The sequence below is a fragment of the Manacus candei genome, unplaced genomic scaffold, assembly GCF_025592945.1.
Source record: "Manacus candei isolate 608988 ecotype Guabito, Panama unplaced genomic scaffold, ASM2559294v1 h1tg000086l, whole genome shotgun sequence".
In the NCBI taxonomy this organism is placed as follows: domain Eukaryota; kingdom Metazoa; phylum Chordata; class Aves; order Passeriformes; family Pipridae; genus Manacus; species Manacus candei.
The window spans coordinates 5,217,791-5,240,831 of record NW_026138134.1 but is presented as its reverse complement, the minus strand read 5'-3'; the positions used below and the strand labels follow the sequence as shown (position 1 = coordinate 5,240,831).

The 23,041-nt window shown below is 50.4% G+C and overlaps 3 protein-coding genes across 5 annotated transcripts in view; all 3 read left to right on the top strand.

Moving 5' to 3' along the window:
• Positions 1–4,949, top strand: part of POU2F3 (POU class 2 homeobox 3) — a 41,067-nt gene extending 36,118 nt beyond the window's left edge. Inside the window, exons 11-14 of one of the 2 annotated variants that reach the window (XM_051812257.1) lie at positions 464–625; positions 2,083–2,149; positions 2,793–2,925; positions 4,249–4,949. In XM_051812257.1, the coding sequence (XP_051668217.1) occupies positions 464–625; positions 2,083–2,149; positions 2,793–2,925; positions 4,249–4,288 (402 nt within the window). In that variant the 3' untranslated portion in view covers positions 4,289–4,949. The remainder of the gene's footprint in view (positions 1–463; positions 626–2,082; positions 2,150–2,792; positions 2,926–4,248) is intronic. The other variant, XM_051812258.1, reaches the window with a different exon arrangement.
• A 3,893-nt stretch (positions 4,950–8,842) lies between these two features.
• Positions 8,843–11,223, top strand: LOC127482190 (TLC domain-containing protein 5-like). The gene is made up of 3 exons (XM_051812289.1): positions 8,843–8,910; positions 9,704–9,903; positions 10,584–11,223. The coding sequence occupies exons 2-3, from the start codon at positions 9,708–9,710 to the stop codon at positions 11,120–11,122; spliced, it is 735 nt and encodes a 244-aa protein (XP_051668249.1). The 5' UTR covers positions 8,843–8,910; positions 9,704–9,707; the 3' UTR covers positions 11,123–11,223.
• A 3,147-nt stretch (positions 11,224–14,370) lies between these two features.
• On the top strand, positions 14,371–21,137 carry LOC127482189 (TLC domain-containing protein 5-like). 2 transcript variants are annotated; one of them, XM_051812288.1, is made up of 3 exons: positions 14,371–14,436; positions 17,361–17,560; positions 17,921–21,137. In XM_051812288.1, exons 2-3 carry the CDS (start codon positions 17,362–17,364, stop codon positions 18,448–18,450), a joined length of 729 nt encoding a protein of 242 aa, XP_051668248.1. In that variant the 5' UTR covers positions 14,371–14,436; position 17,361; the 3' UTR covers positions 18,451–21,137. The 2 variants fall into 2 exon arrangements, with proteins under 2 accessions (XP_051668248.1, XP_051668246.1); XM_051812286.1 differs by lacking the exon at positions 14,371–14,436 and adding an exon at positions 15,369–15,464.
• The last annotated feature ends 1,904 nt before the right edge of the window (positions 21,138–23,041 follow it).

The window sequence follows — 23,041 nt, the reverse complement described above, 5'->3', positions numbered from 1 at the left end:
GCTCGGATCAAACCCCCGCAGAGCTAAAACTGCTGTCAGAACTCACCAGGAAATAAACGAGCTGCTGTTATTTCCCTTTGTAAACGAGGGCTGGAGGAGGGAAGGGAAGCAGTGGCTTTTCTGAGGTGGTGCAGGCGGGTGCACAACCTGAGAGGTGGCTGACAAGACCACCAGGCTCCAGGTGCCCCCCAGCAAGGGTTTAGGGGCTGTTTGAAGAGTGTGGGGCTTTGTGCAGTAGCAGGGACAGGTGACTCATCCCACACTGATTCCTTGAGACTTGCTGTGGAATCTGGTTCACAGAACATGATCTCTCACTCAAATATTTACCCTTTTGTCTTAGGAGCAGGTTTTGTCCCCTCCCCAGTTCGCAGCCAACCCCACCCTTGCCCTGCCAGCACCAGACACTGATGCTTTAGGGTGCAGCTCTCTGGGGCTTGCTTTAACCTCCTGCCTCTCTCAGCAGAACCCCAAGCCCAGTTCAGAGGAGATATCCTTGATAGCAGAGCAGCTCTCCATGGAAAAGGAGGTGGTTCGGGTCTGGTTCTGCAACCGGCGCCAGAAGGAGAAGCGGATCAGCTGCCCGATGCCATCCCCCATCAAATCACCCATCTACAACTCCAGACTGGTGAGACACTGGGGATTAGGGACTTCTGTGGGGTGTGGGCAGGCAGAAGGGTCTGCAGGAAAAGGACATTTCCTTGTATTCCCTGATCCCACAGCCCAGTGGGAAGCTGCACCTGCAGCAGTGTCCTGGGATAGCCATGGACTGGGCGTGTAATCAACATCCCAACTCGAGTGGAATCTCAGTCAGAACATTTATTTTTTTTTATTCTATTATTGAAAACAGTAGAAAGAAAACGCAAGTTTCCCGGAAGGAACAGTTTAGTCTAATTGTAGGATCATTTATTTAAATAGGAATGCTGTCCCAAAGCTTTCCTCCATGAGACCGGTAAGGAAAACCTTTCCAAAGTTAATGGAGGAGATATCAGCATTCCAGAGTTTGGGAATTACATCCACTCCTGTCAATTTAGTTGTTAACTCTGAAGCATAATGGTAACTGTTTATACATCAGTCTGTTGTTTTACATCTGTGCAGGAACACGGAATACACTTAATTAGTGCTGATTGTCCTTCTCTCGTGTGGTACAATCACATTCTGGCAAGTGTATTTTCACTGCCAGGGAGGATGGGGAAAAGACAAGGAAAATGTCGTGAGAGCTGTTGAAAGCTGTGTCCTTGTAATCCACTGCCAGTGGATAACGAGCTGCTGTTGCATTTCTGCTGGTTAATTTAGTGGTTGCTTGGTTGCTTTGACATTTAAAGGTGGCAGGAACCTCCCTACAGCGCTGTGAGTGGGAGGGAGAGTCTGTATTCACCAGCCACACTTTTATCTTGAAATCTTCTGGGCTTTGGAATTGTCCCTCGGAAGGCAGGAAAACATCCCAGGGAGTTTGGCCACTTGTTGCACAACACATTTGGGCTGAGCTCACATGCACAAAGCGCTGCTTGCAAGCCGTGGATTCTCAAAGCTGCAGCCTGGGTGAATAATCTCCCTGTTTCCCTGTGATGAGCCCTTTGCTCATCAGCCACCCTGAGCTGCCTCCAGTGTCAAACTGAACAAGTGCCCCAGGCCTGCCGGGATTGCAGCTCCCAAATTCCTGTCACCTGAGAATTCCCACCCATCCACAGCTCCCTCAAGGACACGGGATTATTTGTGCCCAGGACCAGAGGGAGCTGGGAAGTGTCAGACAGAACATCCAAAGGGCAGTGGCTCCTGCAATGGGATCTTGGGACTTCCAGACAATTTGGCTTGCTTTGGATCATTTCAGGCTTTTCCAATGCTGGTTCATGGGTTCAGATGGATGTAGAAGGTGCCAGTGATGTGTAAAACTAATTCTGGTTTCTTTTTGTGGCCCTGGCTATGGGAATGGTGCTTCTGCACCAGAGTGGGAATAGAAATATCTGTGATGTCAGTGATAAGTGTGCCTGGGAGCCAGCACACTCCAAAGGGAATGTGAAAGGAGTGGCATTATGGGATTTATACACTCAGTGCCAAACGCTGTTTGCTTCTGTCTCTCCCCAGGTCTCTACCTCAGGGTCCTTGGGGCCCCTCTCTGTCAATCCAGTGCACAGCACCATGCCTGGGACTGGTAAGCCTTGGGAATCCTGTCCCACTCCGCCTTCCTTCCCTCCTCCCTCTGCCCTTGCTCCCTGACTCCTTGATTTCTGGGTCACATTTGCAGGACACTCTTCATAAGACCCTTGGGTTTGGCCCGGGAAAGTGTCCCCATATAACTGGTGTGCCCAGGACAAGAACAGCTGAGGCTTTCTCTTGGCTGGGATAAAGACATTCCCAGGATAATCCTGGGCAAATTTTAGTGGGGTGCTTAGGTTTGGGAGCCAGACACACATAGGATCCAAGCAAAGGGGAGTGCCTGGGGGTGGGTCAGAGTGTCAGATCTCCTTTGAGAAGTGAGAAATAGGAATAGGAGGAAAAATAGGAGTAGAAATAGGAATAGGAGTAGGAATAGGAATAAGAGTAGAAATAGGAATAGAAATAAGAGTAGAAATAGGAATAGGAATAGAAACAGGAATAGGAATAGAAACCAAGGGCCCCAGGGAGCAGTCCTGGGGTCCCCCACTTTCCCCATGGCTGGGGCACAGCCCCTGCAGGGCAGGCAGGGAATGAGAGGGACAACAGGATGAGGACAGGATATGGTGGGAATGTCTGGGCTTGGGCTGTCCTGGGCAGGAGGAGGAGAGCCCAGTCTTATTGTGCTTTCTCACACACAGTAACATCATCGTGTTCCCCAGGGAACTCCAGCAGGCCCTCGTCCCCTGGCAGTGCCCTCCATGCCAGCAGCCCCGGCACAGCCCAGAGCAACTCCAAAGCTGCCATGAACTCTTCTGGTTTCAACTCTTCAGGGTAAGGCAGAGGGGGCCTCACGGCTCACCAGGGCACTGGGAGGCTGGGGAGGGAAGCAGTGGGATCTCAGGGAGGAACATGCAAGCCCTTGGAGACTCCAGCAGCTGGAGCTACGTGGTGGCACGTCCTGATGTGAAGCTTCACCTCTAACCTGGAGCGTCTTGGCAACCACAAAATAAGATATAAAGCTGTTAGGGAGCGTCCAAAGGAGGCTGTGAAGATGGTGAAGGGTCTGGAGGGGTCATATGAGGAGTGGCTGAGGGCACTTGGCTTGTTCAGCCTGGAAAAGAGGAGACTGAGGGCAGAGCTCAGGGGGCTGCAGCTCCTGCCAAGGGGCAGCTCTGATCTCTGCTCTGGGTGAGCAGGGACAGAACCCAGGGAACGGCTGGAGTTGTGTCAGGGGAGGTTTAAGTTGGATCTCAGGAAAAGGTTCTTCCCCCAAAGGGTGGTTGGCACTGCCCAGGCTCCCCAGGGCAGTGGGCACAGCCCCAAGGCTGCCAGAGCTCCAGGAGGGTTTGGACAACGCTCTGAGGCACAAGGTGGGATTATTGGGGTGTCTGTGCAGGGCCAGGAGTTGGACTGGATGATCCTTAAGGGTCCCTGCCAACAGGCTATTCCATGATTGTAGTAGGGATATGGCTCTTTTTCTGCTTGAAAACAAATAACAAATCAAGTTCTGCCTGGAAAGCTGTGCTGGATTAAAAAAAGGGGAAAAAATAAATCAAACTGAATAGATAAACCGGCCAGGAGGACTGTCCTAACCTAACCCTTTGCATGGAGGAAGCAGAGAAAGGCTTATTTTGCTGTTTCTGCTTGGACAACCCCCTCCACAGCCAATTTTCTCTCCTGCAGTGCCACCCAGAGAGCTGTGCTGTGAGTGACTCTTTCACAGTGGCAGAACAGAGATTTTTTTTTTTTATTTTTCCCTCTGTCCTGCCTTTTGATGCTGTAAAAGCCTCGAGCCAGACACGGGCTCAGAGCCCTCCTGGTTAATTCACTGAGGATGCCTGGGCTGCTCAGGGCTCTCTGCACTTGTAGCTTCTGCCCCATCACATCTGGGATGGTGTGTGAGGAAGGAAAGGGAGCAGGGGGTGGGATTTGAGTCATGGCTCAGCCTGTGCCATGGATCAGCCCTCCTTTTCCACGGGGCAGGTCCAACAGCCAGATAGCACGTGGAATCATGAAGGTCTTACCTAGGAAGTCAGGGGGTTGCTGTAGGAGCATCTGCCGAGTGAAGGAAGGTCAGGAATGGAGTGATAATGATTTTTATTTCGAGGGGGAAGCGTCACCAACTGCAGCTCTTGTTCCCTGTGTTGCAAACAGATCCTGGTACCGATGGAACCAACCTACCTACCTCCACTGAGAGCCCCCCTTCCACCGCGTGTCAACGGAGCTCCGGCTCCGAGCCATGGACCAGCTCCTCTAGGAATAATTCCTGGGGCAACATCCGGCCTTCCAGTGCCTTCCAAGTGCTGCCACGCGAAGGCCTTGTCCGAGGGAACCCTTGGAGCAGCGGAGCTCTCCAGGGACTCAAACTGCAGCCGATTTCCCCCGAGGATTCCCAGCCCCACGAACGTTCCCTCCGCGCCCGAGCCCCTGCTTAGCCCTGCCCGCATGTCACACGCTGCCCTCTGCTTGCAAAGCCTCTGCACCCTCGCTGGGACTGCCTGGCGGGCTCTAACCTGGAAGGATTTCTTGTGTCAGGACTCTCCTTTCTTCCCCCTAAACCCTCCCCCGGGGAGGGGCTCTCCTGCTGTTGCTGTCACGCACACACCCCACGAACCCCAAACTGAGCCGAGGGGACCCATTCATTTCACCACAGCCCCGTGTCCACACGTCAGCCTTGATTTTCCATGGATTTCCAAGGCCAACTCTGCTTTATCCACTTCCAAACTTGCTTTGCTTTGAGCCATTCTGCTCTTTCCAAAGGTGCTTTTTTTTTTTTTTCATTCCCTTCCCCTTTAATTTTTCATCCCCCTTTTTTTTTATCCCCCCCCTTTTTTACCCCCCCTTTTTTATCCCCCTTTTTTATCCCCCTTTTTTTATCCCCCTTTTTTTATCCCCCTCTTTTTTATCCCCCTTTTTTCATCCCCTTTTTTTTCATTCCCCCTTTTTCATCCCCCTTTTTTTTCATTCCCCCTTTTTCTTCATTCCCCCTTTTTCATCCCCCTTTTTTTTCATTCCCCCTTTTTTATCCCTCCTTTTTTTCATCCCCCCCTTTTTTCATCCCCCCTTTTTTTTATTCCCCCCTTTTTTCATTCCCTTTTTTTTTTCATTTCCCTCCTCCCTTTTTTTTTTTAATTAATTATTTTAGAGGCTTCTTATTTTTTTTTTCCTTTTAAAAAACAAACAAACAAAAAAAAAAATCAAAACGAAACAAACAAAAAAAAAAATGGTCTTTTGCAAAATTTTGTGTCCAGGTCTTGTTATTGCTCCCAGATGCTGTTGGAAACCTCGGGTGAAATTCTGTCTAAAAGCAGTTTGTGTTGATTTGGTGGGACAAAGATGAGTCTTGACATTCCCAGACTGTAAATAGACATTTTTGAGTAGTACTATTTTTTTTTTCTGATGGCTTTTTTTAGGTAAATATGAGCTTTTTTTTTTTTTTTTAAGTAAAAAATGATCCTTTGTCACTACTGGGGATTTGATCCCTTCTTTCTTACTCGACTCATCCAGTCCTGTGTGATGAATTAGGGGGTCTGTGGACCTTAAAGGATTTATCAGCTGCTTTCACACCAAGTGTTGGGCCCTCCATGCACGTTGTACATAGAATTTGTTGCGTTGAGTGAGGTTTTGCTATAGCAGCAGACACTGATAATAATGAGGACTGGAAAAGATCAGGTAACATTTCTTTAAAAATATATTTTTTTTTTTTTCAGTACTAAAACAAGTTTTTAAAAAAATGTTCTGACACAAAAAATGGACAAACTGTATTTCTGTTTTCTGGATTCCCCCCACTACTCATTTACCTCTAACTAAACCACTTTCATCATCTCTGGTTTTCAGTGGAAATGTTAAAATTAAATGAAACTTTTTTTTTTTCTCAAAAAAAAAACAATCTCTTGTGATTAAAAACGACATTTTATGTTGGGAAAGCCAGAACTGTAGCTGGGTAGTATTAATCCAACTCTCCTGATTGCTATGGCCCTTCTTTCTGCCAGTAATTAAATTTCCTTACATGCTTGGAGGGTTCATTTTCAAGCCTTGTCCTCTGTTGCTTTTCCAGTTGTATTTGGGAAGGTGAAATGAATTATTGGGATGGAATTGCTCCCAAGCTGAGCTGTCACAGGTTTGGGGCACATGTGTGTGTGGGTGGGTTTTCCTGGGAGATTCCTGGAGGTTCTGATTTTGTCTAACAGGGAGAACTGTCTTCAGCAGCCAGAGTGACAGGAATTAAACGTGGCAGATTTTTCACTGGTGTGCTTTAATTACGGGATCTTTGAGGGGGAAAAAAATTCTCCTCCACACAAGAGATCATCCCATCCCATCCCAGGTTGCTCCAAGCCCCATCCAGCCTGGCCTTGGACACTTCCAGGGATGGGGCATCCTTGTTCCTGGGGACAGAATTCAGAACTCATACTATGTTTATACCATATTTTAAAGTCTTTTGCCTGATGAATTTTCACATCAGCAGATGAGTTAAACTGGGGTGAGACTGAGGGGTCTGTGCTGGGATGGTGGAGGGTTGGAGAAGCAGGAATGAACAAATCAGCAGAAATGTGATTTAATAACTAAACCATGCCAGTGTTTTGAAAAGAACCTTTTCCAGAGCTTTTCTCCTGCTGAGAAGCAATTCCCATGGGAATGTTCACCGAGTGGGCCGCAAGTCCACAAATAAAGTCAAAGGGATTTGGATTTTAACCCAACTTCCCTGGCCAGGGATGGAAAAGAGGAGTGGCTGCCTGAGGCTCTGTGATTATAAAGACCCCTGAAGGAGCTGCCAGCTTTTTAAGCAATAATTTTCCAATCCTTATTCAAAGCCAGATCCATCTGAAAAAGATGTTCAAGTGGCATGAAGGGGCCTTGCTCCAGCCTCTCCCTCCTAAAATATAGGCCTTCTTAAAATAAATACATGATGGGAACAACTGGATCCCAGGATGGCACATGGCTGAGACAATTCCACTCTTAACTCTTTTTTCTTTTTTTTTTTAAGTAATTTTGCCTATAAACATCAATATTTAAAGATCAGCAGAGAGGAAGAACAAATTTAAACCACTGACCTGCACCTTTGGGACGCTCTGCCTTGATGGTTTTACTTCCTGCATGACCTTGGACAAATGACTTAATCCCTGTCAGGCAGTGGTGGTGATAATCCTTTCCTTCTCCCAGTCCTCAGTTTGTGCTAAGGAGCAGAGTTCAGGAATGCTCAGCATTCCAGCTGATTTTCCTGTCAGCCCTCATTTATGAAGCAGCAAAACTCTACTTTCTATTGTGAAAACCTGGAGTTATTTCACAGATCATAAGCAATTATTTAAAAGCTCAGAAGTTACCATTCTGATTGCCTTGATAACCTTTTCCTGCAAATTTTACCCAGTAATTCCTGCATTAATCCTGGACCTGGTAGCTGAGCTGTAACTTGGTTCCTGACTTCAGAGTCAGTTCATTTAAACACTTGGTAAAGGCTCCTGGAGGTTTGTGAGGCTCTTGATCAAAAGAGACCAAAAATAAAAGCTGTTAAGGTAGTTATTTATAATATATATTATATATATTACATATATATTTTATATATAATATATATTTATGTGTTCTTATAGCATAGAGAAGATACACTGAGATAAAATCTGGCTCTTAACTGACAAGGACTATTTCATTAAATTTTCACAAATTCCTCTAAGTCATTTTCTCCCCCCAAAAAAGCAGCACTGCATAGATTTTGGAACATTATTCCTAAAAGCTGGGAGGGAAATTGCCAATGTATTAAGTGCTGAATAACGGTGTGTGCACATTAGTATTGCTGTGAGATCAAAGCCCAGCTGTGCCAGGTGTTGTGCAAACACACCACGGGAGTTGATCTTCCCCCACAAAGTTTATAAACACAACGACAAATCTCCCGGATTTATTGATAAACTGGGCCTGGATGGGAAAACAAACACCAGCAGCTTGTTTGCTTCACAAAAAAAAACAAAGCTCCAGCTGGAAGAGAAATATCTTCATCCCCCTGTCATCTAGGAACACTTCCAGTCTCACAGGAGCATCAAAATAAACAGAGCAGGAAATTCCAGCTTTCCAAGAGTGAGAGTCCCCTCCCACAGCCACAGCCAAGCAATGCAGGGAGCAGCTGCTCCCAAGATGTGCTATCAGAACTCAGGTGACCTTCTTGAGCAACCTGAGCTGCCAGCAAGGCTGCTCTTGTGCCTGAGCAGTCCCCAAGCTCTCTGTCCCCACTCTCCTCCAAGGAAAAGGGCTCCTCCACCACTGGGACTCAGTGACATGAACACCAGGAGGGAGTAAAGAGCCGACTCTCAGCTGAGTCCCTGCCTAAAAACACCTCTGGGGGTCCCATCCCCATGGATGTAGGGAAGGTTTGGCTTGTTTGGGACACACAGCCTCAATTTTTATAGTAACTTGAGTAAACAGAAGTGACACTGTGTGAGCTGGCTGTGAGGGCTTGGAGGAAGCACAGCCCTCTCCTGGTTACTCACTCCTGCCTCTGCTGGGCTCAGCTCCTCACTCACTCATCCTGTTCTGCGTGTTCTGTGTCACATCCCTCTGTTAATCGTCCGTCCAGCACCACTCCCCAGCTCGGCCCCGAGCTGTCCCAAACTCGCCCACTCCCGTCTCAGCCTCCCCTCCCCGCAATCAGGACGACACAAAGCTGGTCCCTGTCTGCCTCTGTTCTCAAAACTGGTACAAAAGTTGAAAGAGGACTCCGGGACACTTAAAAGGGGAAAAAAAGAAGAAAAAAAAAAAAGAGAGACATCAGCCTGATCCGGCTTTATTCTCAGCTTTATCCTCCTCCGTCACAGAGGAAAACATCCAGCCCAAGTGAGGACTGGGGGCTCTCCGGGAGCGCCGCAGCCGGCAGGGCTGGGGCTGGCCGGAGGTACCAAACTTTCGTCCCTGTTTCCCCCGCCCCGTTCCCCCTTCCCTCCCCGCCCTGCCCGGCAGCTCGGCTCTCTCCCAGCCCCGGGGTGGGAGAACAGGCAGCCTGTTCGCCTGCGGGGTGGGTAAAAGCGGGGCAGAGCGAGCGGGGATGCAGGGGGAGCATCCTCCGGGCAGCCCGCGGGGGCCCGGCCGGGGCGGGGCGGGGCAGGGCAGGGCAGGGCAGGGCAGGGCAGGGCAGGGCAGGGCAGATAAAAGGCTCCGCGTGTGGCGGCACCGCCTCCCAGCCCGGACAGCCCCGGAGCTGCAGGTCCCGGGCGAGCAGAGCCGGAGAGGGGCCAGTGCCGGACCGGGGTAAGGACCGGGGGGGTCCCGGGCTGTCGGGGAACCCCTGCCCTGTGCCGTGCTGGGGATGGGGTCTGTTCCCCCCCCGTGTCCTGGTCCTCGAGGGAGAGGGGTTGTCGGGGCGGGTAGGGACGCTTTGGCACCGGGAGGGCTGAGCCCGTGGGTTTGGCCATTTGCTGCTAAAGGGGGGCTCAGGAGAGGGCCCTGCTCAGGGGAGGGGGACAAGGCTCCGGGTTGGACTGTTCTGCTCGCGTTTTGGGGTTTGGTTGGTTGGTTGGTTGTATTCCCCTCTCCGGGGTTTCCACGAATGTGCTGGGGAGGACCCCGAGGTGGGTGGTGGGGATGAACCCGGGGGTGTTGCTGCCCTCCTGACGCTCTCCCCTGTGTCCAGCAGGATGGTGTCCATCGCTCTGGAGGTGACCTGCAGCTTCCTCACCTGGCTGTGCCTGTACCTCTGCCTCTGCCGCTGGAACAAGCAGCGCTCCTGCGAGTGGAGCTGCCGCCTGGTCACCCTCCTGCACGGGCTCGTTGTCACCTGCCTCTCGGGTTACACCGCCCTCCTGGCCGGCCCCTGGCCTCTGACCCACGCAGGTGTGTTTGGAGCCTCACCCACGTCCTTGTCATGCCCTGTGCTCACCTGTGCTTCTGTCATAGGTGGAAGAAGGGCTTTTGCCCTCCCTCTTTTGCTTTTGCTCTCCTCTTAGGGGTGGTTTTGGGGTGTTAGGGGGAGGATTTTGTCGAATTCCCCTGCCTTCTTCACTTCCTTCACTCCCCTTCCCCCTTCACTTCTTACTATTCATCTTTTTGTTTTTGTTTTTGGTTTTTTTTCTTTTTTTTTTTTCTTTTGATTTATTTGGTTTACATTAAAAGTGTTCAGCTTGGCAGCTTGAGTTTATTGCAGCATCAGATGTAGCAATGTTGAGAACAGACTAAGTGCTTTCACATCTTTAAGGGTGTAATAACTCCTGACGTTTGTCTCTGCAGTGTTTTGTTTGATGTTTTCTATCATTAAATCTCAAATAGTTCTGCTGCTGGAAGTCTGACTTTCCATCCCTGCTTTTTAAAAGGCTTGTGAGAGAAAAAGAAAAAAGCAGCAGCGTGGCAGGACGGGGTGTGAAGGGAAAGCAGGACCAGACATCCCAGCTTCCAGCCTGGCACGTGGCCCATGGGATAAGGCTGAGGAGGAAAGAGGCAACTCACAACCTGTACTGCTCCATATTGTAGAAGAACACCCTTAAAAAGGCTTATCTCACGTACATCTTTCATTTCAGGTTCCCCAAACACACCTCTCCAGACCCACGTGCTGTCCCTGACCTTGGGCTACTTCATCTTTGACCTGGGCTGGTGCCTGTATTTCCAGACAGAGGGGGGCCTGATGCTGTTCCACCACACCCTGAGCATCTGTGGCATGGCCCTGGTGCTGGGGCTGGGCAGATCTGCCACGGAGGTCAACGCTGTCGTGTTTGTCAGCGAGATCACCAACCCCCTGCTCCAGACCCGCTGGTTCCTGCGGGAGACGGGCCGGTACCGCACCTTCCTGGGAGAGCTGGTGGACTCCCTCTTCGTGCTCCTCTTCCTGGCCCTGAGGATCGTGGGGGGAGCCTGGATCATGTGTGCCATGGTGCTGTCCCCTCGGCCCAGCTGGCTCCTCAAGGCTGGGGGCCTGGCCATGTACGTGGTGTCCCTGGGGTTCCTGGTTGAAATCTGCCGCTTCGTCAGGAGGAAGATGGGGAAAAAACACCTTCCCTGGACGCGCCTGAGGAGGGGGAATGAACCTGTGAGGACGAATGGACACGTGGCTGCTCATTGATGGGTCGTGGAGGACAATCCCCTGGCCTTGGGGCCCGGCTGCTGGAGCTTATTCCTGTGAAAAGAGCTCCTAAAATGACTCTCTGGCGCTGGTTTGCTACCCCTGGAAGGAGACGGGTCAGCGAGAGGAACGTGGAAAAGCTGGGAAAAGAGGGATTTGATGGAAATCCGAGGAGCCTGTCGCTGATTCCCTGACTTCTGCAGCAGTGGTACAGCCTCAAGGGGGGTGGCAATGCTCAGTCTGCAGCCAGTAATGGCACAGTCCGTGTGCTCTGTCATCCTTTCTGAGGCACAATTATTTTACAGCGCAGAGAAAATCAAACATGGAAAATCCAACCTTCCTGCCAGTGGGGCTGGGTAGGGGTGTGACCTGGCAAAGATTTGCTGAGCCTCACTCTCTGTAATCCTGGATTTGGACAATGTGCTTTCCTAAGTACTCAATGAGAGCCTCAGAACCAGACTGAAGTGCTTTCAGGGGTGTAGGAGAGTTGTCCTTTGAGTGTGTGGAGTGATGGTACTTGAGGTGAGGCAATGTTTTACCTCCTTGTTTTTAATGATACATTTCCTTTTCTTTTTTTTTTTTTTTTTAATACTGGCATTCAAGCAGATACTGATCTTAGAGCAGTGTGACTTCACTGGGACTGGCTCAAGCCCTTGCAAACAAGAGTCAGGAATTAGACTCATGCCAATGAACTCCATAAGCAGGTGTTCTCCTGGCCTTGGATTGCTTAAAAAAGATAATCAGGTTTTTTGTGGGTGAGAGAGGATAGAGAAGAGCCCCCCTGGATGCTCTTTCTGTCCTGGGGTTGGATCATTTACAAGCCACTAAAGCTGAATTCATGGCTAATGAGTCAAATACGTGACTATTTTCAGGGGTGACAGTCATGACAAGACAGGTCTCAGTGTAACATCTGCTCCACACCAGCAGGCCTTGGAGCATGGACTAGTTCTCTTGTTTTCTTTACCTCTCAGAGTCGTGTTCTGACATTTTCCCCTGGGGTTTTAATGTGAATTTCCCTCTGTTTAAGGCTGCAGTTGAGATTTACTCTCCTATAAAAGCCCCTCTTGGAGCTGAGGAACAAAGGGCCTTGTGTGGCTTGCAGGCTTAGCAGGGCTGGTTGCTGCTTTCCAAGATTTTAGGGGAGGTTCTTCATGGAGCTGAAGAGCCCCTGGAACTGCCTGTGTGGGTGTTGCTGGAGTGAGGTGTCAGTCCTGCTGCAGAGGAAAGCAGTGGGAAGGAAGGGAGCTCCTCCATGCCTCTTCTCTCACTAATTTTGGTGTTTTTCAGGGCAGATATCAGCCTTGGCTGGGGGTTAGAATAAGGTGTTTGGAGAGATTAAAAAAAATTACCCGAAATAACCTCACTTTTGACAAGTCCACTGAAAGCACTGCAGCTGTGAATCCAGGCAAGTTACTGTTTAGGAAAGCAGGAGCTTTGTCCTCCAGCTGGGCTGGCTCTGGGGGCCTGAAGTATGGCCCCTGTGCTCTTCCAAAAACTCCTGTGAGTCATGAGACTTCTAATAAAATTATGTTCTCTTTTTTTAAAAGAAATGGTTGCTGTAATGTTCTTTTTTTCTGGGTCTTAAGGAAGCAGCTGAAGTTAAGGAAGTGAGGCAAACGGGCTGGAGGGAACTTAAACCACCACTGGTTTGTGCAGCTCAGGAAGGAGTGAGCTGGTGAGGAGACAAGCTCAGACTGAGCCATGTGCTCTGCAGCTCAGACTTGAGGTGTGAGGGGCAGCTGAAGCTCAGATTTGTGACTAATGGACCCATAACCAATGAGTCAGTACTGCAGGGAACTTAAGAACGGGCCATTGAACTGAGGTGTTTGCTCCTGATGGACACAAGGTCATGGGGTAACTTAAATTCTGGGCATGGTTGCCTTTTTTTTTTTTTCTCTGCAGCACCAATGCCTCACTGCTGGGTTTCATCCTGGCAGTGACTATTTTGGAAGGCTTGGGTTGCAGGGTGTTTTGGCTACACTACCTTTGGAGAAGCAGTTGAAAGTGTGAGAACACCCTTGGTGCCATGAGATGTCCCAGGTCACTGCTGAGTGGCTGTTTCCAGCTGGGAACCTGCAACTGGTGTCTGGAGAGGAGGTGAGCCTGGGCTTGGCTTCCAACAAGGAAATGCTTTCCCTTCAGCTGTGGGACAGTAGCCCAGTGCACCCACCTTGCTTGCAAGCAACCAAAACTGATGGCAGCCATCCTGGGACCTGAAGCAAAGTAAGTGCCCTCAGGTGGTCATGGACCACTTCTCATCTAAGGACAGTTTTAATTTGAAATTCTCTGATGTGATGCTAGAAAACCATCTAGCTCCACTCTTGGTATCCCATTGGATTTGTGTACTTGCATTTTAAAGAATGTGATTCTTAATAGAGGTGCCTGGCTTTTATCTGTCAAATATCCTTGAGAGATGAATGTCCTTTTGATTTTACAGTCACAAAAAGTGAGCCTTGGTCGTGGCCTGTCACTGGGTGTTTGGAGTTCCTGTGTATTCCCAGTTTATCTGTGGACAAGGAGTTTCCCAGAGCTGTAAGCTAACACACTGTGACCCTCCAGCTCTTGTTAGAACAGGTACAGAAGGCAAGAGGAAAGAATGTGCTGCTGGGGGAGGGTGGAACTGCACTAAATGGGGCAGCAGAGTGCAGACAACTGCTTGCAGAGGTGTCCTGCCCTGAGCTGTTTTGCTGAACTCTGTTCATCTGCAGGAAAAGCTAGCCAGTGCAACACAGCCCATTGAGATGGCTGAGTCTGCACAAAGCAAACAGGAAAATTAGTGTATAAGCTGCACCTCACTTCTGGTACAATCCACTGGGGGGTGGTTTAACTCGCCACTTTGCACCTCACGATGCAAATTTTGCACATTGTATGACCTAGAAAATAAAAGTGCACAGTTTCTCTGTATTTCTACCTCCTGCATTAAATCCATAAGTCTGTGCCTTGTGTGAACATGTCTATTTTTCTTCCTGGCTGCTCAGTCAACATCCACAGAATCATAGAATGGTTTGGGTTAGAAGAGACCTTAAAGATCATCTCGTTCCACCCCCTGCCATGGGCAGGGACACCTTCCACCAGCCCAGGTTGCTCCAAGCCCCGTCCAACCTGGCCTTGGACACTTCCAGGGATGGGGCAGCCACAGCTTCTCTGGGCACCCTGTGCCAGGGCCTCCCCACCCTCCCAGGGAAGAAGTTTTTCCTGATATCTAAACCTGCTCCCTTTCAGTTTGGAAACATCAGCCAGGAGCCCGTGTGTTGGTCGGAGGAGGTGTCCTGCATTTTGCTGCTCTGTGGATGTGGAAGGCAGGCCAGAGAATGGTGAGCACTGAATGGGAACAGTGAGAAGAAATTGCTGGGCTTTGGAACTGCTGCCTAAGCAGGGGATGGATGGGATGTTGGGGCAGGGCTCTGTGCTCTCCCAGCCTGCTGAAGCTGCACTGCTGGGGGATAAACCCTGCAGGGCACGGAACCTTGAACCTGGTGTGACACAGCTTTGGGAGTTCTGGAGAAGAGCCTGTTCCCAGCAGGTGCTGCCTGGGTGTGAGTAAAGCAAACCCCCGGTGTGCTTTGTGTGAAGATAACCCCCGGGGTTATCTCTGCCACACACCAGGTGATAGGAGCGGGTGGGAGGGGGGTGGGACCGATTCCCTGTGCCCACAGGCTTTGTGTGCCCTGTGGGAACACGACCTTGTTCTGGGAGCAGGGATACAAGGATGGTGAAGGCTCTAGGGTCCTATTCCCATCCTGCTGTCCCTCCTCCAGCCCTGCCATCCCTCCTCCAACCCTGCCATCCATATTCCCGTCCGGCAATCCCCATTCCAGCCCTGCCATTCTTATTCCATCCCTGTCATCCCTTCTCCAGCCCTGCTATCCCCATTCCATCGCTGCCATCCCGATTCCCGTCCTGCCATCCCCATTCCATCCCTGCCATCCCTTCTCCAGCCTTGCCATCCCTATTCCAGCCCTGCCATCTGTATTCTTGTCCAGCAGTCCCTCCTGCAGCCCTGCCACCCCTCCTGCAGCCCTGCCACCCCTCCTGCAGCCCTGCCACCCCTCCTGCAGCCCTGCCATCCCTTCTCCAGCCCTGCCACCCCTCCTGCAGCCCTGTTATCCCCATTCCACCGCCGCCACCCCCATTCCCGCCCTGCCATCCCCGCTCCATCCCTCCCATCCCTGCGGTCCCTCCTCCCCGCCGCCAGGTGCCCCTCGGCCGCCGCTTCCTCTGCGGGCGCGGCGGGGGCGGCCGCGGCTCCGCGGGGAAGGGAAGGCTCCGGACCCTGTTCCCGGACCTTTCGGGAGCCGGGAGGAGCCGAGCCAGGCCGGGAGGAGCCGGGCCAGGGCATAAGGTGGGGCGGGAGCCCGCGGGGATGCGCGCGGGGATGGGGGGCGGCTGCATCCCGCGGGAAAGGGCAGGATGCGGGATGGGGGCCGGCGCTGGGCTCTGCCCCTGGGATGCGGTTCGATCTCTCTGTGCTGCGGTCTCTGGGCTCCTCCATTTTATTCCTTGTACTACAAAAAAAAAAAAAAAAAAAAAAAAAATAAAAAAAGGCGATAAGGAAATAACGGTGCTTTGCGGGAGGTGCCCATCTGGTTTTCCCGTCTGATTTTTAAGCTCTTCCGGGCTGTTCTGCACCAGGTTTTTAGGCGCGTGTGTATTGTAGAGCCTGCTTTCATTCGGGGCCACGTTGCTACTGGTGATACAAATAATAATATAATATATATGACATAGAATAATATACATAATAATACATAAAAATATATACATAATATATATAATAATATAATATAAATATCTAAAGATATATGATATATATTTTAGATATATTATTGTATTTATATATTGTGTTGTATTTAGATATATTATTTAGTTATTTAGTTATATTAGTTATATTATTTTTGTATGTGATATATTTCTATATATCTATATTTATTTTATATATTTTTATATATAGTTATTTATTATTATTATATAATTATTGGTGGGTTTTAAATGATAATGGCCTGTCTGGCATCCAGGCACAGACATAATGCACAGGTGCAATATGTATTATATGTGCTAAGGACAAATAACAGAATGGTTTGGGTTGGAAGGAATCTTAAAAATCATCTCATTCCTGCCATGGGCAGGGACACCTTCCACTAGCCCAGGTTGCTCCAAGCCCTGTCCAACCTGGCCTTGGACACTTCCAGGGATGGGGCAGCCACAGTTGCTCTGGGCAACCTGTGCCAGGGCCTGCCCACCCTCCCAGGGAAGAATTTCTCCCAAATATCCCATCTAATCCTGCTCTCTGTCAGTTTAAAGCCATTAACTGCTGAGCTTTGATGTGCAGTTGGACGACAGCCTCTTCTTTCCTTCCAGGGCATGGAGAAGTATCTTTTTCGTGAGCAGGTGTGGAGAACACCTCAAAATGTTTAAAAGCTTGTTCCTCTTCCTTTTACCAGCCTTCTCCAGCTGGTCAGTCCCTTTTGTCACGTCAGAATTCTTCCTTCCCTATGTGCCCTGACTCTGGACCTCACGTCCCAGGGATGTGCATGGAAACTCCTGGTCAGAGCAGTTAATCACATCCTTATTTCATCTCCCATGTTCCCAAGGCCCATTAAAACATAATGGTTTTGTTTACCCAGCCTCCAGTCATTCCTGGGAATACCTCAACAGGCCAAACAGGAAGGCTGGGCTGTGCAGCTCTGACTCCTCATCACGTGAAGTCTCTTTGCTGTGAGTTTGGGTGTGAGGCCATTGTTGGGCAGCAGGTACCACTGGTGCTTCTGCTGTTGCACAACTGGAAACTCCTGTATCCCAAAGCATGACTCAACTGCTTCTGATGCACTTCCCTGAGTGCTCAGGAGTGATGAGACATATCTTGTATTTCACAGAAAGGTGTTATAAATATGAATGAGGTGTAGATATTTGATTATTAAATAACTGGGGGGCTTTTAGCACCAAGAGCAGCACCCACAGTTGTCTGTGCACTGTAATTTTGTTCTGGCAGTGTGTTTTTTGCTTGTTTGAGAGATTCTGTCTTGCACAGTGAGTGAGGGAAGACTTGTAAAAGAAATACCGCTGGAAAAATAATCTTTATGGGCATAGATTCTTATTCTTCTGCATCAAAAAGATTTGGTGCCATTAAAGATGAAATGAAGTCTGCAGTGAGGAAAGTGGTTTTCACCTTGTCCTGATACTTACAGACCTTCTGGTCCCCTGTGTGGTTCTGATCCGTTCTGTGTCCCTGTCCCCCTGACAGGATGCTGTTCCCCCTGCCCCTGAGGGTGGCCTGCAGTCTGCTGGGCTGGTTCTCCCTCTACAAGTGGTTCTGCCACCGCTACAGGCACCGGAATTGCGAGTGGAGCTGCAGGCTGGTCACCCTGACCCATGGCATCCTGGCCACCTGTCTCTCTGCTTACATTGGCTTTATCGATGGGCCCTGGCCTTTGAGTCACCCAGGTGAGTGATGCCAGCTGTGCTCCCGGGTCCCTGCGTGGGTGGTGGCACTGAGGGGCTCTGCCACCACCTCGGCCGGCTCGAGGAGTGGTGACTGCAGTGGTCTCTGAGCTGCTCTGTGAGGGGAAGCTCTAGAGAAATGGGGAGCCTGGCACTGCATTTCCTCGTGTGCTGGCCCTCCCCAGCTGCAGTTTGGTCACGCCGTGTGGCCATGACGTGTGTGCAGCTGCCGGACTGACAACCGTGCCATTGTGGCTTGGGGGGGGCTTCTCTGGCCGGGCTGTGACCAGCACAAGCCGACACCCCTTCCTTGTCTCAGCTCCTGCTCGCTGCCCTAAAGTTCTTTATGTCTCCACCTTTCAGGATCACCCAACACGACCCTCCAGGTGCACGGGCTGTGCCTTAGCTTGGGCTACTTCCTCTTCGACCTGTGCTGGTGCGTGTACTTCCAGACGGAGGGTGCCCTGATGCTGGCCCACCACCTAGTGAGCATCGTGGGCATCGCAGCCTCGCTGGCCCTGGGCGAGTCGGCGGCGGACGTCAACGCCGTGATCTTCGGCAGCGAGATCACCAACCCCCTGCTGCAGGCCCGCTGGTTCCTCAAGGAGACGGGCTCCTACCACACCCTCACGGGCGACGTGGTGGATTTCCTCTTCGTGGTCCTGTTCACCGGCGTGCGGATCGGGATGGGGGCCTGGCTGATGTACTGCGAGCTGGCCTCGCCCCGGCCCCGCTGGTACATCAAGCTGGGGGGGGTCATCATGTACGCCGTGTCCTGGGTGTTCATGCTCAGCATCTGCCGCTTCGCCAGGAGGAAGAGCATGAGGAAGTACCAGGCGTGGAGGAGCCGCCGGGGCGGCCTGAAAACCAACGGGCACCTGAAAACCCACTGAGGGGGGTGCTGAGGAGAGACTTCCTCGAGTTCACGCTGCCTGGCAGGGAGGGGGGGATCGTGCCTGGAATGGGGAGAGGAGCCAGCTCACGTTAGGGGTCCTGGAGCCAAGTTTATCCCTGGCGCGGCTCCACTGGCGTCCGTGGAGCTGTGCCATGGATTCATTGGGGCTGCAGTGTTTGGCCTGGCAGGGGCTGGGGGAGCACACACTGGATGGCACGAGGGAAGGAAGGGCTAATTTTATATACTAGTCCAGCAGTGCAGGTGTAAATAGTGGTGTGAGTAGAAAACCTTCAGCACCGGTAGAACCTTGGAGAAGAGAGGAGGAGATAACACTGGGTCTTCATGTTCAGTGTCCTGTACAGTGTAGGCAGCTAAGAGTGTTCCTGCTGGTAGGAAGAAGCATGTTCTAGTGTTGCATCAAACTCCTGGCTCTTCCACCAACTGGTTGTGTGACCTTGGGCAAGTCACATAACTCTAACTCTGTGCCTAATTCCCCATCTGTGACTTGGGGGTGATGGAGCTGATCCATCTGTGTCATGCACTTTCAGACTTTTCCTTGAGAGGTGCTACATCAATGCAGAGTGATGGTTGTTATCTGCACTTTGTTCATTATCCTGATGTTCCCTTTGGGAGAAACAGCTTTGGTGGTTGAGCTAGAGTGTGACTCTAGAAAAATCAGTATTTTAGGTAGGTTGTTGTTTCCTACCCTTTCTAATTCCTTTTAATAACTTATTTATTAACATATTGATAACTTATTTTTCTGTAGTGTCCAGAAGCTCTAATCAGCACTGGAGCCTTACAGGACTAGGTGCTCTGTGAATACACCCAAAGACACAGCCCCTGGTGGGAAATGCTTTTATGACTTTTTCCCTCTTCATCCCTGACTGTTAAAACTCCAGCCATCCCCTACAAACACTCCTTTTAGCTCCTTGAGTGACTCTGTTGTGAGAAGCCCCATCAGGACTTGCCAGTAAGGGGTTTTCTGGCTGATTGTCTGCAGAACACCAAAATTCCCTCTGCTGGGCTTATTGACCCAAATCCAAACTGGGATTTCTGGTTGAAGAGTGGCCAACATGCATCTCCAAAAACCCAGTGGCTGAGGTGGAATTGCTGCCCAGCTCTGAATTTGTCCTGTGGAAGCCAGAGACCTGATCTTGGCTCTCCTTCATCTGAATTGATGCCTTGACCTCTGGGCTTTGAATTCACTTTGTCTCCCTCGTTGGATCTGTGTCACTTTATAAAATGAGCATTTATAGGGTCAGAGAGACTTATTTTGCAGCTTAATAATTAAAGAAGCAGAGAGGCACAGAGTGTGGCCTTTTTTAATCAAAAAAAAAGTGAACCTGACTGAGAGAAAAAATAATCATTACTTATCTGGTCCCATTTGCAGGAAAACATTGTCCCCAGTTGGCAGCTTCTGGTGTTTGTTCCACTGCATCTTCTTCAGCTGTTCCTTTGTTGTTGCTGTCATTATTAGGATCATTTCATTTGAGCTTCAGCACTCCAGAGCAGCTCAGGGCCTGAGCCTCCCCTGCAGCAGCCAAAGACCTGAAGAGCCCAAAAAAAGCCCTTCAGATGAGCAGAGCCAAGTGGTGAGCTGGTCCTGCAAAGGAAACTTGACTCATCCAGCACTACTGAGCCTTGAAGGGAGACAAGAAGGGCTAGTTGGGGCTTGCTGGTTCTTTCCCAGCTCTCCTGAGCACGTCAAGGAGCCTTTTTGCCTCAGCTTACCCACTTTCTGGAGTGGGGACAGCATTACCTACCTCGTGGGGGGGTTCCATTTGACACCAAGCCACCTCTGATGGATGTTGGGTGGTTTGTGCTGCATAAAAGCAAAATGCTGTTGCTTTGAGCCAAGCACTTCTCACTATGAGCCGTCAGCAGCACTTCTGTCACCTGAACATGGCACTTCCCAGCATCTGCTTGCCTCCCAGGAGCAGGAGTCCGAGGTGTTTTGCAAAGGTAGGAGCCAAAGGGACTGAGGATGTGCTGCTTCTGGTTCACATGGACCCCCCAGGCTGAAGGAAGGATGTCTGGTGGGTTTTCCCTGGGAAGGATTGCAGTAAATCCAGAGCCAGAGGAGGTTCAGCAGCCAGCCTGACCAGGGAAAGGGGCTTTCAGCAGCAAGGCCTGAAGGAAGGCAGGTGAGAACAGCCACAGTGCAGCTGTGGACTTGCCCAGCAAGAAGAGCTTCCTGGGCAGCCCTGGTGGTCTGGGCTCTGAGGTTTGGGGTGTGGTTACCTGGACATCCCAACCTGCCCAGGTGAGTGAGGGTGTCACTGACTGCAGGTACCTGTGGAACACCTTGTGTGGGGATGTTTTGAATTACAGGGGCTCAGTGGTCCCCTCCTTTGAACTTGGTTGGAAGGAGAACATCCATCAGTGGCTTTAGAGGTTAAACAAAGGCACCAGGAAACAAAAGGGCAATTAGGGACAGCTTTATGAGGTGGAGCTGCAACAGCATCTCAGAGCAAGGCCTCACAGTGTGTCCAGCATGGACTCACACACCCAGAAACACAACTCCAAGCTGTGGAGCACAGGGTGGGACCTGTCCTCAGGCTGCTCCATGGTGGCTAGAGCAAACTGTGAAAGGAAACTGCAGAGCTAGTGTGAAATAATAACTTGTGTTTGAATTACTGTGTAATAGCAACTAATGTTCCACCAGTGAATGGTGTAGAGGCTTTGTATTATGTTTTATAAAATAAAGATTATTTAATTATACGAGGAATTGCCTTTCTCTCTTCGGATGCTGTTCCTCAGTTGCACTGTGGATTTTGGATGAGGGTAAGTGAGCAAAGGGATGGTTGGTGGGTGGTTTTTTTTCACAACAACTTGTACAGCTTTCAGCATTGTTGCTTCTTGGGCACGTTGGCATTCTTTGCAAGGTTGTCTGAGGAGCGCTCAGTTAAAATTTGAGGAGGGATTTCTTCATGGAAAGGGTTGTCAGGTGCTGGAAGGGGCTGCCCAGGGAGGTGGTGGAGTCCCCATCCCTGGAGGTGTCCAAGGAACCACTGGATGTGGCACTCAGTGCTCTGGGCTGTTGTTGATCAAGGACTTTGATTGATCAGGGGTGGACTCGATGATCTTGGAGGTCTTTTCCAACCTCTGTGGTTCTGTGTGTGGTTCAGTAACGCAGAACAAAAATGTTTCCTTTGTTTTCCATGCTAAGGGACAACGTTCCACCGTGCTTCCACACCATGAGCCCTTCTCATTCATAGACTAAATATTATTGCCCAGGAATTGCTTCATTGGGAAGCCTGCTAGGAAGAGGGTGTGTATTAGCATTATTTAATGTTTAATTTAATTTAATGTTGCCTTGTCTGGGGGTACTTGCAGCTGTAGAGATGAGCCAAAGCCAGCACCGTGCAGAGGTGCAGCTTTAATCTGGGCTCTGAGTGGTGCTGCTCTGTCTGTGCTGTGCTGGTTTTGCTCCTGTGCTGGGGATCTGCCCCTGTTCAGAGCCAGGGAGGCACTGCAGGCAGGGCAGCTGCTGGGAGCTGTGTGTGTCATGTTGTGTTTGTGCCCCAGAGCTCCCCGGGCAGGGCTGTCCCGATCTGCTGAGGGAAATGGGAGCTGCCAGGGGGATGTGCAGGAATCAGGGACTTCTTTTGCCCTTGGTGCAGCAGCTGAGCCCCGGGAGAGCCACCAACACACACGACAGCTTGGTCAGGTCACTCGGGAAAGCTGTGCACTTCTTTTAAAAGCTCTGCTTCAGGGGCTGCTCCTGGAATTAGAGGAGACAAAACCATTTCTTTCAGTGATGCTTAAGAGACCTGGGCACCACCCAGGATTCCTGTGGGCGAGGCACTGGATAAATGCAGAAGGGAGGGAGGGTCCTGCCCTGTCCCAGCAGCTCCAGACCTGTGTGTGGCCAAGGCAAGGCCTGTGGTGCTGTGCTGGTGAAGAACAGCCACCCTGCCTGCTTATGGCCACAGCATTTTGCCAGGGATCCAGCGTGCCAAAAGTCTGCTTTCTATAAATAGTTAAGCCAATTTAGGTGTTTGCATGTAACCCTTCCATCGGGCTCCAAATCCTCCAGCCCTGGGGAGCAGCTGCTGAGCCCTCTGGAGCTGCTGGCCTGTTTGCAGGGCAGGGGCAGCCCTGGGCTTGGGGTGAAGGGGTCTCAAGGACTGCAGGAATTTATGCTGGGAGTTCTTTTGACCTCAGAGGTAGCCCAGGAGCAGAGAAAAAAAAGTACAGCAGCATTCTGAGGCTTTGCTTTAGAGCTGCAAGCATCCTCTGGGTTTTATGTCTTCAGGAGAGACGTGCCAGAATGTAACCTTAAGTCAGTGGACAGATGTGCTTTGACTGTATACTGAAATCTGCCCCCCTACACCCAATTAATTTAATTTTTTATTGTCCTGTTATTTCTTTAAAGCCTTCCCTGCTGCTTGCCTGCTGGCCCTATAAAATGAACTCTATAAAATTAACCTCTTCTTTCAGTCCTCTGCCCTCTTTTTGTAGCTGAACTCCTTATTTGTATTTGAAGAAATTGCAATTTTTTTTTGATATCCAAGGCTTTATTCCCTCTCAGCAATAGTCCAAGCACTGATGTAAAAGCATTCTAAGTCTTTGAAATCTGCTATGAG

What these genes read in the sequence shown, in the direction of transcription:
- LOC127482190 (XM_051812289.1), top strand. Translation starts at nt 9,708, where the DNA reads ATGGTGTCCATCGCTCTGGAGGTGACCTGCAGCTTCCTCACCTGGCTG. An exon ending in CTGGCCTCTGACCCACGCAG is followed by an intron (nt 9,904 to 10,583) that starts GTGTGTTTGGAG and finishes CTTTCATTTCAG; the next exon opens with GTTCCCCAAACACACCTCTC.
- LOC127482189 (XM_051812288.1), top strand. Translation starts at nt 17,362, where the DNA reads ATGCTGTTCCCCCTGCCCCTGAGGGTGGCCTGCAGTCTGCTGGGCTGG. An exon ending in CTGGCCTTTGAGTCACCCAG is followed by an intron (nt 17,561 to 17,920) that starts GTGAGTGATGCC and finishes TCCACCTTTCAG; the next exon opens with GATCACCCAACACGACCCTC.